Source organism: Octopus bimaculoides, chromosome 4 (genome assembly GCF_001194135.2).
Source record: "Octopus bimaculoides isolate UCB-OBI-ISO-001 chromosome 4, ASM119413v2, whole genome shotgun sequence".
NCBI classification, from domain to species: domain Eukaryota; kingdom Metazoa; phylum Mollusca; class Cephalopoda; order Octopoda; family Octopodidae; genus Octopus; species Octopus bimaculoides.
The window spans coordinates 158,965-171,362 of record NC_068984.1 but is presented as its reverse complement, the minus strand read 5'-3'; the positions used below and the strand labels follow the sequence as shown (position 1 = coordinate 171,362).

General features: G+C 39.5%; 1 protein-coding gene across 3 annotated transcripts in view; it reads right to left on the bottom strand.

Annotated features, from left to right (window-relative positions):
• Window positions 1–2,981: 2,981 nt before the first annotated feature.
• LOC106881852 (uncharacterized) overlaps window positions 2,982–12,398 on the bottom strand; it is a 30,352-nt gene continuing 20,935 nt past the window's right edge. For all 3 annotated transcript variants that reach the window (XM_052966842.1, XM_052966841.1, XM_014932367.2), the window contains 2 exons: window positions 8,976–9,185; window positions 2,982–3,705 (listed from right to left, as the gene is read on the bottom strand). In XM_052966842.1, the coding sequence (XP_052822802.1) occupies window positions 3,452–3,705; window positions 8,976–9,185 (464 nt within the window). In that variant the 3' untranslated portion in view covers window positions 2,982–3,451. The remainder of the gene's footprint in view (window positions 3,706–8,975; window positions 9,186–12,398) is intronic.

Below are 12,398 nucleotides of genomic sequence, written 5' to 3'. Positions count from 1 at the left end.
TAGTCCAGATGGCTGAGGACAAATGTCCAACATACGACCAGCATAGTTTCCTGGTCCCTTGTTCTGAAGGTTCTCAGAATCCATCTGGCCATTTGCCTGCACACTGCTGCCATCTTGGTGACATGCATGTGAAACAAGGCATTGTCGTTCATATCAATCCCAAGATCATGCACCGTATGTGATTCTAAGATTGACACTCTTTTTGGGCCAAAGTATCGTTGCGGTGACTTCTGAGCACCAATTAGCAGCTAGCGGAGGACTTGGAATTTGCTGCATCAAATTGCATGTTGTTCTCCTCTGCTCATTTATATATGGCATCTAGGTCTTCCTGTGGAAGATTAGCATCAGAAGGTTCCTTGACTGTGGCGTTAGCACAGCTAGTAACTGTGCTTATCTATGTAACTGATGGCATGTCTGAAAGAGCCACCATCAAAAGTAGTGGCCCCAATACAGTTCCCTGAGGCACTCCACTTTCTATTAATGTCTCTGTGGAGAGGGCTCTGTTGGCTGCTACAGCCTGGCTTCTGTCTTTTAAGAAGTCATGCAACCACTCTCCAATTTTCCCAATTATGCCGAGTCTCTGTAGTTTGTGACTTATCATCCCACGATCAACCTTATCAAAGGCCTTTGTAAAGTTGAGATGTATCACATCCACACTTAAGCAATTCATTAATTGTTTCAACACTCACTCATAGTGTTGCAAAGGCTGTGTAAGGCTTATAAAAGTTTTTTTTTATGATATATCGAATGCTATTTTAAAAATCAGAAAAATATATGAAAAAGATATTTTTGAAAAATAAATTAAAATTTACTGGTTTTGATTTAGGTAGGTAGACTTTGGTAAGAAAATTTTAATGTTTGTATATATATCTCCTTGTTAAATTCATCTTGGTAATCCATGACAATTTTGTGTAAACAGTACCTTATCCTGCATTCCATATTTGGGATGTAGAAGGTTGGATTTTTTAATTACCCACAAGTGGTCAACGCAAAAGGGACATTACATGGACATGTGGGGACATAAAACATATAAAAAAGATTAAAAAAACATATAAAAACATGTGATATAATGCATGATGATGAAAATGATACATGGAAATGAGCTACCTGCCCCACCTCAGGTAGTGTCACTTCCTTCAATTCCTTCGTTCACCGCCATACCAATGCCATATTTTTTAGTTCATCATCGTATCTCATATTTTGCAGTCAATTCTCCAACATGAATAATCACCTTTGCACTCGTATACATCCTCCAATCTATTCTTAGGCACCACAAAATATTTGTGCCATGATTTTCCTTCGGAGTTCACTCGTTTTTTTTTTTTTTTTCCTTCCACTTTGCTCTTTTACTTAACAAGTCTGCATTAAATTCTTCAAACATTATAACAATTGGGAGCGGAGGTTTGTGGTTTCATGTGTGTCTGCACTTCTTTCTGCTTTTTATTTTTTGTCGAGAGGGAATGGGTGTGTTTGGTGTCTGCAGGAGGAGGGTTGGGCTGAGGGGGGATGGGTGTGGGTTAGGGTTCCTGTTCATCTTGACTTCTTTTCTTTCTCTTTCTCTGTTTCACCACCTTCCATGATTCTTCCTCCATCTTCTCTGCTATTTCTTCCCCCTTTTCTGGTTCCTTCCGTTCTTCCTTCCTGCTTTCTTTCTTTTTCTCCTGGTAATCTGTTCTGATGTGGCCCTTTTGGCCACATTTGAAGCAGCGAGGGATTCTACCCTCCGCCCATACTCTCAACACCACTTCACCTATCGTTATGGTCTCTGCCATTTTTCTCCAAATATTCCGTAGTGCACTAAATTATGATTCTGAGAGTCTTACCTTGCCATTTCGTAGCCTCTGTCTCCGTGGCCTGGATGACTGTCACTTGCTCTTTACTTCCCAGAAGCACTGCTGCTGCCACCCAAGCCACGTCTATTTCCAGGGGAATTCCTTCCACCTTGACTCTAGCAGTCCTTCTTCCCAAATACATTGGAAGGAGGACTACTTTGTCCGTCTTCAGGGGTGTTACTGAGTGTTCCATTGCTTTCTCCGTACTTTTGAAATGAACGTTCACTGTTCCAAAACGTCTTCCTCTGGCAAAGTAAGTTATACCTCACCAAATTTGCCTCAGTGCTCTCTCGGTTACTTTTGTTGACTCTAAAGTGATCTTCTTATCTTCCACTGAGTACAACTTGTAGACAATGATCCTCTCCATCATTTTTTCCATTATTTCCTTGGGTGGTGACAATTTAACACCGCCACCATCCCTATCCACCATGTTTTCGAACCTTCTCGGATCCTTCCCATTTACTTCCTTTTTATGGATTCCTGTGACTTCAGCGAAGGTCTTCCCTTCCAAATACCTGTCCATTTTCTGTACCACTCTCATGAGCTCCTCCTCCAATGATGACAACTCAAATTCACTGATATCTGAATATACCGAGTTAGTCGAGGAATATCTAGCCATCATCTCTCACAGAGAGAAAGCACAACAGCCAAACCGCTGCAAAACAGCAAAAACAACAAAGCACTCCTCAAACAATCCAAATCAAACAAACACCATGCAGCACAAAATAGAACAAGATGTGAGAGGTTGATTTTGGTGGTCAAAAGTATTACTATTATATTTTTATTTGTATAAGTGGAAGATATCAATTTAAATTTTCAGTCCTTTAAGCTTTCTGTTTATTGACATCTTTTGAATTTGTTGGCCCCTTATTTTCCTTCTTTGTAGTCCCTTATGCTACAGTGGTTTTGAACCATGTTGGGAAAAAATTGTATAAAAGATGCAAATAAAAATGCATGGGGTGGGGGATATAAATTGCACATCAGCATATAATTCCTGATATTTAGGTGATCATGGCTGAAACATCATTGATTGTAGAGCTGCATGAACAAGGTTGACCAAGGGTTAAATAACAGCAAAATAGAACTGTCTTCACAAAAAAGCACATTTCTAGAGAACAAAGTAGTTTTTTTTAATGAAAAACAATGAACTTTAAAAATTATCATTTGAATTTATTTGGACAAAAAACTATATGAAACTTCTAATTAAACAAAACAGTAACGTACATTCTGATTATCATCACACTTTGCATTACAGTATCACATGACCTTACATCATACTGTCATCTGACTTACTATCATAATATCATGTGACCTTACATCACAATATCACATGACCTTGTGTCAAAATATCACCCAATGAATGATTATTATTTATGATGTTTTAATAAAAGTAATGTATTTGTTGGTTTGTAGATTGACTTTGGTATTTGGTTCTAGCTACAGTTCTAAAAAACAATTTCAGCCTCTAATCTATATAAATAAACAGGCAACACATAACATTAACTGGTTATTTCAATGACCTTGGTCCTGGCTCTTTTTCCTGAAGAACATTCTCTCTTTCTTTGCTTCATTCACATCAATGAAAGAGATTTTTGATCAAATTCATTCCATTAGCTGCCTCAGTTGGTGATCTTGGTGTAACATGTTATGTATTTTTCAGTACAAATTAATTCAGTTTTACTTGTAAAATCTTTTTGGTAGAGTTCACATTTGTATTTAACAGAATCAAATCTGTAGACAGTACAGCACGCTGTTTGAAAACAAAAGTTGCCGCATAAAAGAGTGTTTTGAATAAAACTCCCACTTTTGATGAAAGTAACAAATGTGATGTTACTTTTGGAATTGGTGTATTGTACAGTTTGTGCCTTTGGCTCTGAAAATACAATTGTGAAAACATGAATTCTGTGAATAACAAAGATTACTTGAATAACTAAACAAGGTATTTGCAAGGTATTTGATGATCCTGTTGGGGCTGGTGCCACGTAAAAAGCTTCCTGTATACTGTAAAGTGTATGTAGAAACCCTGCCAAACCAGGCAATGAAGCTTAGTCTGTCTCTTGGCCTTTTAATCTCCTCTCAAACTATGTAATGCAAAGAAAACAGACATTAAATGATGATGATAAATGGTTATAATGTTTCACAAAATGTTTATATTTTTATGTAAGAATCAAAGTTTATAAATGTCATTAAATTTAATAATTGGCACTCTCATCATCATTTTATGTTCCATTCCCATGCTTGCATGGGTCAGATGGAATTTCTTGAAACAGATTTCTGTGTTTGGATGCCCTTCCTAATACTAAGTCTCAGTTGTTTCCAGGCAAGCTGATACATATCATCATCATCATCATTGTTTAATGATGCTGGTATGGATTGGATGGTTTGACAGGAGCTGTCCAGACTCCAATTGTCCCTTGTGGCTTGGTTCTATTGCTGGATGTCCTTCATAATGCCAACCACTTTACAGAGTGTGCTGGATGTAGTTTATGTGCCACCAGCCCAAGTGCATTTTATGAGGCACCATAGCCCATGTATATGGTTGACAGCAATTCTACTTGGCTTGACATGTCTTATCAAGTACAGCAAATCACCATTTTATGGCTATAAAGAAGGCACTTTCCCATGACGCCTTGCAACAGAACTGAACCCAAAACCACATGGTTAGGAATGAAACTTCTTAACCACCCAGCCACATAAACACCTACGTGAAGAATGAAAGAAAAAAGCTTGATGTTTTGGACACCAATCCTTTGAGAGAAGAGAAGTCAAAAAATGGTGAGAGCATAAATGCCTTTGTAAGAAGAGAAAGACTTCTTCAAAAGTAAAAGACACATCCTCCTGGATGTGAGCACTTTTGAATAGTTACGTTGATATTTAATAAGGTATTGCACTCATTAATAACCGTAGATTGAATGTGATAGTAATTTTGATATGTCACAAGTGCAAACATGGCTGTGTGGTTAACAACCTTGTCTCCCATCCATGTGTTCAGTCTCATTATGCAGCACCTTGGGCAAGTATCTTCTATTATAGCCCTGGCCTGACCAAAATGTTGTGAGTTGATTTAGCAGACAGAAGAAATTTCACTGTCATCCAAGAGATGTTTTTTTTATTTCCAGTCTTCTGTGAAAATCATGTCTAACCATAGGGAAATATTACCTTGCTTAGAAACAGGTGTAGGTTAGTGACAGGAAGAGCATCCAGCTGTAGAAAATCTGCCTTGATGATTGCATCTGATTCATGCCAGCAGGGAAAATCATCATCATCATCATCATCATCATCATTTAGTGTCCACTCTCTATGCTGGCATGAGTTGAATAGTTTGACAGGATCTGGCAAGCTCCATTGTCAGCTTTGGCAGGGTTTCTATACCAATATACACTTCTTAATGCCAAACACTTTTCAGAGTGTACTGGGTGCTTTGTGTGTGTGTGTGTGTGTGTGTCCCCATCCATCCATGTGTGCGCATGTGCGTCCAGCTCTCGTGAGGTTGTGAAATAACTAGTAAAAGGAAAAGCTCCGACTGTTAAGAGAAGAGTCCTTAAGAGTGGAAGGCTTTGTGCTTGGTGTTGAAAGGCTGAAATATGAGGGAGGGAGAGGCACAGGTGAATCAGTGTTGAGGAGATACATGGCCGAAAAGAAGGCAGTGACGGGGTGCTAGAGAAAACTCAAAGAACAAGGAGGGTGAGCATAAGAGAGGATACAGACAGTAGGTCACAGGGGGGGATAAAAGGGTATGTGGGTGCTTTCATAGGAATGTAAGTTGGGAGTAAACAGGTGGAGGTTGTGGTGAATAATATAGTGAGTGAGGGTGCAGTTGAAGGGAAATACTAGAAGAGAGAGGTGAGAGATATAGGAGGAGGAAGGGGAAGAAGGTAGTGGGATGACGTGTAAGATGTAGGAGAGGGGGAGATGTAGAGGTACATAAGGGGGGGTTGTAATAAGTTGGGACATGATTAAGAATGGAGTATAGTGGAGGGGGGAGAGAGAGCAGTGTTTGAAAGCAGAGAAAGGGGGGGGGGTTAAAAATAGTGTGGTTAGGGTTAGGGACGGATGATAATGAGGAATGGAAGTGGTTGTGGGAGATGAGGTGTCCAAAACGGAAGAGATGTAACATGTGTCAAATTGGCTCTCAGGTGATTATAAATAGGGGAGTGATTGGTATGAAGGCAGACAGAGAGGGAGGGGTTGCTCCCCTCCTGTACCAGCACACCTGAGTGGTTTTAGAATGTCATTTTTGCAGTAAAAGATGGCTTTTCTCAAGTACAGCAAAACATCAATCATCTTGGGATTTTTTTTCATCTCCTTCATAGAGTTCAGCATCTTTGCAATCAGCCTTCATCTTGTAGTGGATGTTAAATGATGATGAGGATATTACACTCACTAACCACCACACATTGACTGCCTTTGGAACCAGAGTCTGAATCCAATGATAAAGTGGACCAAGAGAACTGGTAAATTCATATTTGATGCTTTACTTTCTCAAGTTGATGTAATGAAGAATAGGATTGTCCTCTAGAATAGCCCCAGGTCAACCAATACCTTGTGAGTGAATTTGGTAGATGCAAATTGTGTGGAACCTGATCTTAATCAATTCTCAGATGCAGTGGTGTAGACACATGAATAATGGTCAAATACCAAGACAAATCTTTTATGATCAGCGTATAAATTGATGACACAATGTTGCCTGGCCACTACTGAGGGTAGGAGGAAATATTCAAAGATAATTTGAAATGCCTGAATATTAGGAAAGGAAACTTTGTGAATCTTGCAAGAAACCATGCAGACTGGAGGAGGGAGTGCTTTTTCCAGCTTCAAAATTTGAAATTCAAAGGGTACTTCATCAAGAGCAGTTACCAGAAAATAGGAAAGTAAACCAACACAACATCAGTCTTTTCACAAACTACCATTGTCCACATGGTAATTTCACAGCTTGACCACATGCTGGTTTAATAAATCACACTCATATCCATATTGCTTTTGGTGGCCTGAGGAGTCACCTGGTGAAGTAAATGAATTGTAAACTTTGGTGAATAGTGTATTGTTGATAGTTTTTCTTTTTTTTTCTGTCTTCTTGTTGAACACTCTTACACCATCTTTGACAGGAGGGTCCATCTTATGTATATCCTCATTTAATGTCCCCTTTCCTTGCTGGTATGTCTTGGACAGTTTGAAAGGGGGCTGGTTAAGCAGAAGTCTGCACCAGGCTTCACTGTCTGTTTTGGCAGGGTCTTTACAGCTGGATGCCCTTCCTAACACCATCCCCCTTACAGAGTGGACTGAGTGCGTTTTACATGATAGCAACACCAGCAAGGCTTGTTTTGGCAGAGGTTTTACAGCTGGATGCTCTTCCAGGCTCCAACCACTTTACAATGGGGACTGGCAGCAGGGTCACCAAGTGACTTGCAAGACAAAGATCCTTTGAGAGGTGGGCATGGGAGGAGGTGGCCCTGTGCCAGGTGATGACAGATTAGAGTGTGACAGGGGGATAGAAACAGGTGTGTTGCTGAAGAGGAGGTACATGGTTACCCAGTCAGAGAGAGAGTAGAAGAGAGCAAGAAGGTGAAAGTGGGAGAGAGTTGGTGGTGAAGTGCGAGGGTAGACCCTCAAAGTACAAGGATCAGAATAAAACATCATGGAAGAGTAGGGCAAGAGAGAGAGAGAGAGAGGTGGTGGTGGTGGTGGTGAAGTGGCAGGAGATCCTCTCAAGATATGGGGATCAGAATATAACTGAGAAGGTAGAGTATTGCCAAGGGTCCATGAGTAGCGAGTAGGGACTTCACATGAATGTACAACAGAGTGGGGGTTGGGGTTGGAATGACTGGTGAAATGTGGGTATATAGAGAAGGTGGGGGACAAGAGCGATGGTACAATGAGCAAGGCAGTGGGGACAGGGTTGGGGAGTGAGGAATAAGCATAAGTAGAGTGTATGAGAAAGAGGAAATGTGTGGAAGAGAAGAGGAAAAGATGTAGTTTGGTTTGTTGGGGGTAGGGTGTGTGGGAATTTTTTTTTTTCATTTATATTTATTATTCATAAACAAGAATATCATTGACTTCAAAGTTTTGACCAGTTAAGCCATTGTCAGACTGTTGATGTTGGCTTAACTGGTGGAAACTTTGAAGTCACTGTCAAGAATATTCTTGTTTAATAAATTTGTACTCTACAAAAGTACAGAGTAACTCTTCAGATTTATGTAAAATTGTTTTTATTAGAACTGAACATAAAAACAAACATTAATATATATATATATATATCATCATCATCATCGTTTAACGTCCGCTTTCCATGCTAGCATGGGTTGGACGATTTGACTGAGGACTGGTGAAACCGGATGGCAACACCAGGCTCCAATCTGATTTGGCAGAGTTTCTACAGCTGGATGCCCTTCCTAACGCCAACCACTCAGAGAGTGTAGTGGGTGCTTTTACGTGTCACCCGCACGAAAACGGCCACGCTCGAAATAGTGTCTTTTATGTGCCACCCGCACAAGCCAGTCCAGGGGCACTGGCAACGATCTCGCTCATATATATATATATATCATCCTCATCCTCGTCATCGTCATTTAACCCCCATTTCCATGCTGGCATGGGTTGGATGGTTTGACAGGAGCCGGCAAGCCAGAGGATTGCACCAAGCTACACTGTCTCTTTTGATATGGTTTTTAGAGCTGGATGCTTTTCCTAAAGCCAACTACTTTGTGATCCCAAGTAAAAAGCATCCGGTAGATTCCATGAAGTGGTTGGCATTAGGAATGGCATCCAGCCATGGAAACCATGCCAAAGCAGACAATAAAGCTTGGCACATTCTCTGGGTTTGCTAGCGCTTGTTAAATCATCCAACCCATGCCAGCATGAAAAATAGTCAGTAAATGATGATGATGATGATGATATATATCTATCAACGTGTTTCTTTGTGTCTACCACCCCCACCTACTACCACTTGACAACTAATGTTGGTTTGTTTATGTCCCCATACCTTAGCAGTTAGCCAAAGATCCCAGTTGAATAAGTACCAGATTTAAAAATAAACATTAATACTGGGGTTGATTTGTTTAACTAAAACCCTTCAAGGAGATGCCCCAGAATGGCCGATATCCAATGACTGAAAGAAAAGATGATAGATTCCTGCTATAGAAAGATTACCTGCTTTGATGTCGAACTCGCACACAAATGGATGCATAGCTTCTGCAGACTCTGGTTGCCACTGGTTATACTGAGTAAATGCCCTGACATTCTCTTCTACTCCAGATTCTCTTAGTAGTTTGCTAAAGTTAAGGGTTTTTTGGATGGTGTTATAATACCAAACCCATCCATCTCCAGTTTTCTCCAGAGCAAGCCATCGTCCAGATTTCCCTTCAATCAGACAAAAATCAGGAGTGAAATAATAATGTTAATTATTTTGTTGTATCTCAGGAAAATCATTCTTCCAATAATAAACTCAATTTTTTTACACTATGTAGTGTATAAAAAAAGTGTGTGTGTTTATTATTGTCATAATGACCCTCCCAAGATACGACAAAATGTGTTTCAACACATGAGTTCACATTAAGAATCTTACAAACCAAATACAAAAGCAAATACAATGTCAATTAGGTGTGTTATTAACTCTTTTAATACCAACCTGTCCAAGATTGGCCTTGATTCTATGATACAAACTGAATAAAAATTAAATAAAAATTTCTCACTAAGCTTCTATGTTAATTTATATCCCTATTAACCAGCTTAGTAATGACAAATAACTTTTAGTAAATTCTTAATTATTTTCAAAATTAATTGAAATAAAGAGGGCGTATTTCAAGAGGAACAAAAAGGCTAAAGCATGTTTCTTTCAAAATATTTCCAAGCAATGTTGACAAGGTGTTAAGGGGACTGAAAATGGCTGGGGAGTGAAAATGTTTCCTATGAGAGCACCAACAGTAATGATGACATTCTGGAAATCACTTGCTTTGAGCAGTAATGGAAAAAGAAATTATAGGGTGTCTTAAGGGAAGGGGGAAGAACAGAGTAAGAATGTGGAGAGTGGTGAAAAATAGAGGAAACTATACATGAATGTAGTGAAAGAAAGGCTGCAGGGCGTCTACAGGTGGGAGCAGTATAGGGTAAAGGCAACATGAGTAGCAAGATGAGGAGAGATTGGAGGAGGAGGAGGGTGCCATAGAAGTGGTGGAAAGCAGAGGATGAAAGCATTGAGAGTATCTTAAGTAGGAAGATGAGGAGAGGAGAAGCAGAGGAGGAGCAATGAGTGAATGTAGCAAGGGCATTATAGTCAGCAACACTCCCATCATTAAGGTTTGTAACGAGGTTGTTTCTGTGTTTGAATGTAACCATGTAAGAATATAACTTGAGTAAAGTGTTACCAAATAAATACACAATGTAGAAAGTCAATAAAAGAGTTGCATCTCTGATTATCATTTATTCTGCAGTCTTCAAGATCATTTGGGTAGAAAAAATATGAATTCTGTAAACAAGGTCAGAACAGTTGAGGAGGAGTATTTTTTGTCATGAACGAGTGAACTGTGGAAGAGAGGCCTTGCAAGTCTACCGGAAAGATGGAAGAGCAATGTAGAAAATAAAGGAGAGTATATTTTAGATTAAAAAAGAACTTTGTTTATATTAATTTTGAAAAATAAAATAATTTTAAAAAGCGCATTATTTATAGAATCACCTTCCCTCCTCTTTCACTTCACTCTGTCCCTTTTCTTTTTTTCTCGTCCCTCCTTTAATTCTGTTATCCCTCTGCCTCTACCTCTCTCCTCTCTCCTCTCCTTCCATGTGACTGGTATTCAGCCAAGCCTGACCTTTCTTTCTTGGCTCGACTACCATCCGTGCAACATCTATATTCCTTCTCATGCCTGTCATCTCTTCTGTCCCTGCCGCAAGGCTTCACTCCCACACACACACCAGCTTAATCTAATTCGTCCTTACTCGAAAGACACCAGTTGTTTGTATTTGTATTTGTGTACCATTTCTCCGTTTTTTTCTTTCGTCCTTGTTTTCGTATACATTCGCTGCTTTCTTCTAAGGAATCTGGTGCTCTTAGCTTAGATTTTCCTTGGGGCTGGCCAGAGATTGGAGCAGTCTCGAGTACAACCAGCCGAAACTGCAAAGATAATCTGGAACTCACCTGAGGAAAGAGAACTCCGAATGACCCGTCCTTGTTTTTTCTTGTCCATTTTTTGTATCATCCAACTGTCTTGATGCTTTGCATTCTTGTCCCATTTTTTGTATTCTTTCATATATATATATATATATATATATATATATATATGTATGTATGTATGTATGTATGTGTGTGTCTATAAGATGAGGAAAGCCCTCAGCCCATCAGGAATCACTACTGAGATGCTCAAAATATCTGGTGGTGTAGGTTGTGGTCTGGTCACCTGTATAGGTTAACCAGGTGGTTCATGAAGGAGTCATACCCAATGACTGGTGTAGCAGCATCATAGTCAACTACTACAAAAGTAAAAGCAATGCCTTAGATAGAAATAATTACAGAGGTATCAAATCAGTACATCAGGTGATGAAGGTGACAGACGGCCATGACCCAACTAATTAGGGAGAGAGTTAGTCTAGATGAGATGCAGTTCGGTTTTATGCCAGGAAGAAGCACCACTGATGCTATATTTCTGGTAAGACAGCTGCAGAAGTACCTAGCCAAAGATAAACCTCTGTACTTAGCTTTTGTTGACATGGAGAAAGCCTTTGACTGGGTGCCCTCGATCCCTTATTTGGTGGGAAATGTGGAAACTAGAGATAGCTGAATAGATGGTGAGAGCTGTATAAGCCATGTACAGGGATAAGGTCAGAAAAGTAAGGGTTGCTAATGCGTATAGTGATGAATTCAGTGCACAAGTAGGGATTCACCAAGGATTGGTGCTCAGCTCCACTCTTGTTCATCATAGTCCTCCAGGTAATAACAGAAGAATTTAAGTCAGGCTGCACTTCAGAGCTCCTATATGCTGATGACCTTGCTCTAATAGCTGGGTCACTACCAGAACTAGAGAAGAAATTTCAGGTGTGGAAGCAAGGTCTGGAATTGAATGACCTTAGAGTTAACCTAGCAAAACCAAAGTCTTAGTAAGGAGGAAGGCAGACAATTCAGGCCTTACTTGATCTGTAGGAAACTCCATGAGATGCACCCGGTGTAAGCTTTGGACACATAAAAGGTGCAGCAATATCAGAGGAAGGTTAACAGGGAAACTAGCTTTTGTGTGTGGAAGATGCACAGGAACAATAAAAGTGTACAGAAAATAGCCTCTATCAAATGCTTGGAGGAAAACTAGGAGTAGTTGATAGCTTCTGTTACCTAGGTGACCAAGTCAGTAGCAATGTTTCTGGACAATGGACATGAGTTAGAATAAGAACAGTAATAAATGAGTGTAGAACAAATATATTGTGCATGTGTTGTTTATTTGGCAAAAAAAAAAAATTACCATCCTGAAATATAACAACATATATATATATATATATATATATTTGATAAATAAATTCAAAAAAGGATAAAACTCATTTACAAAAATGTTATCAAGAAGCCAGTGTGTAAAAAAATTCATAAGGGAAATT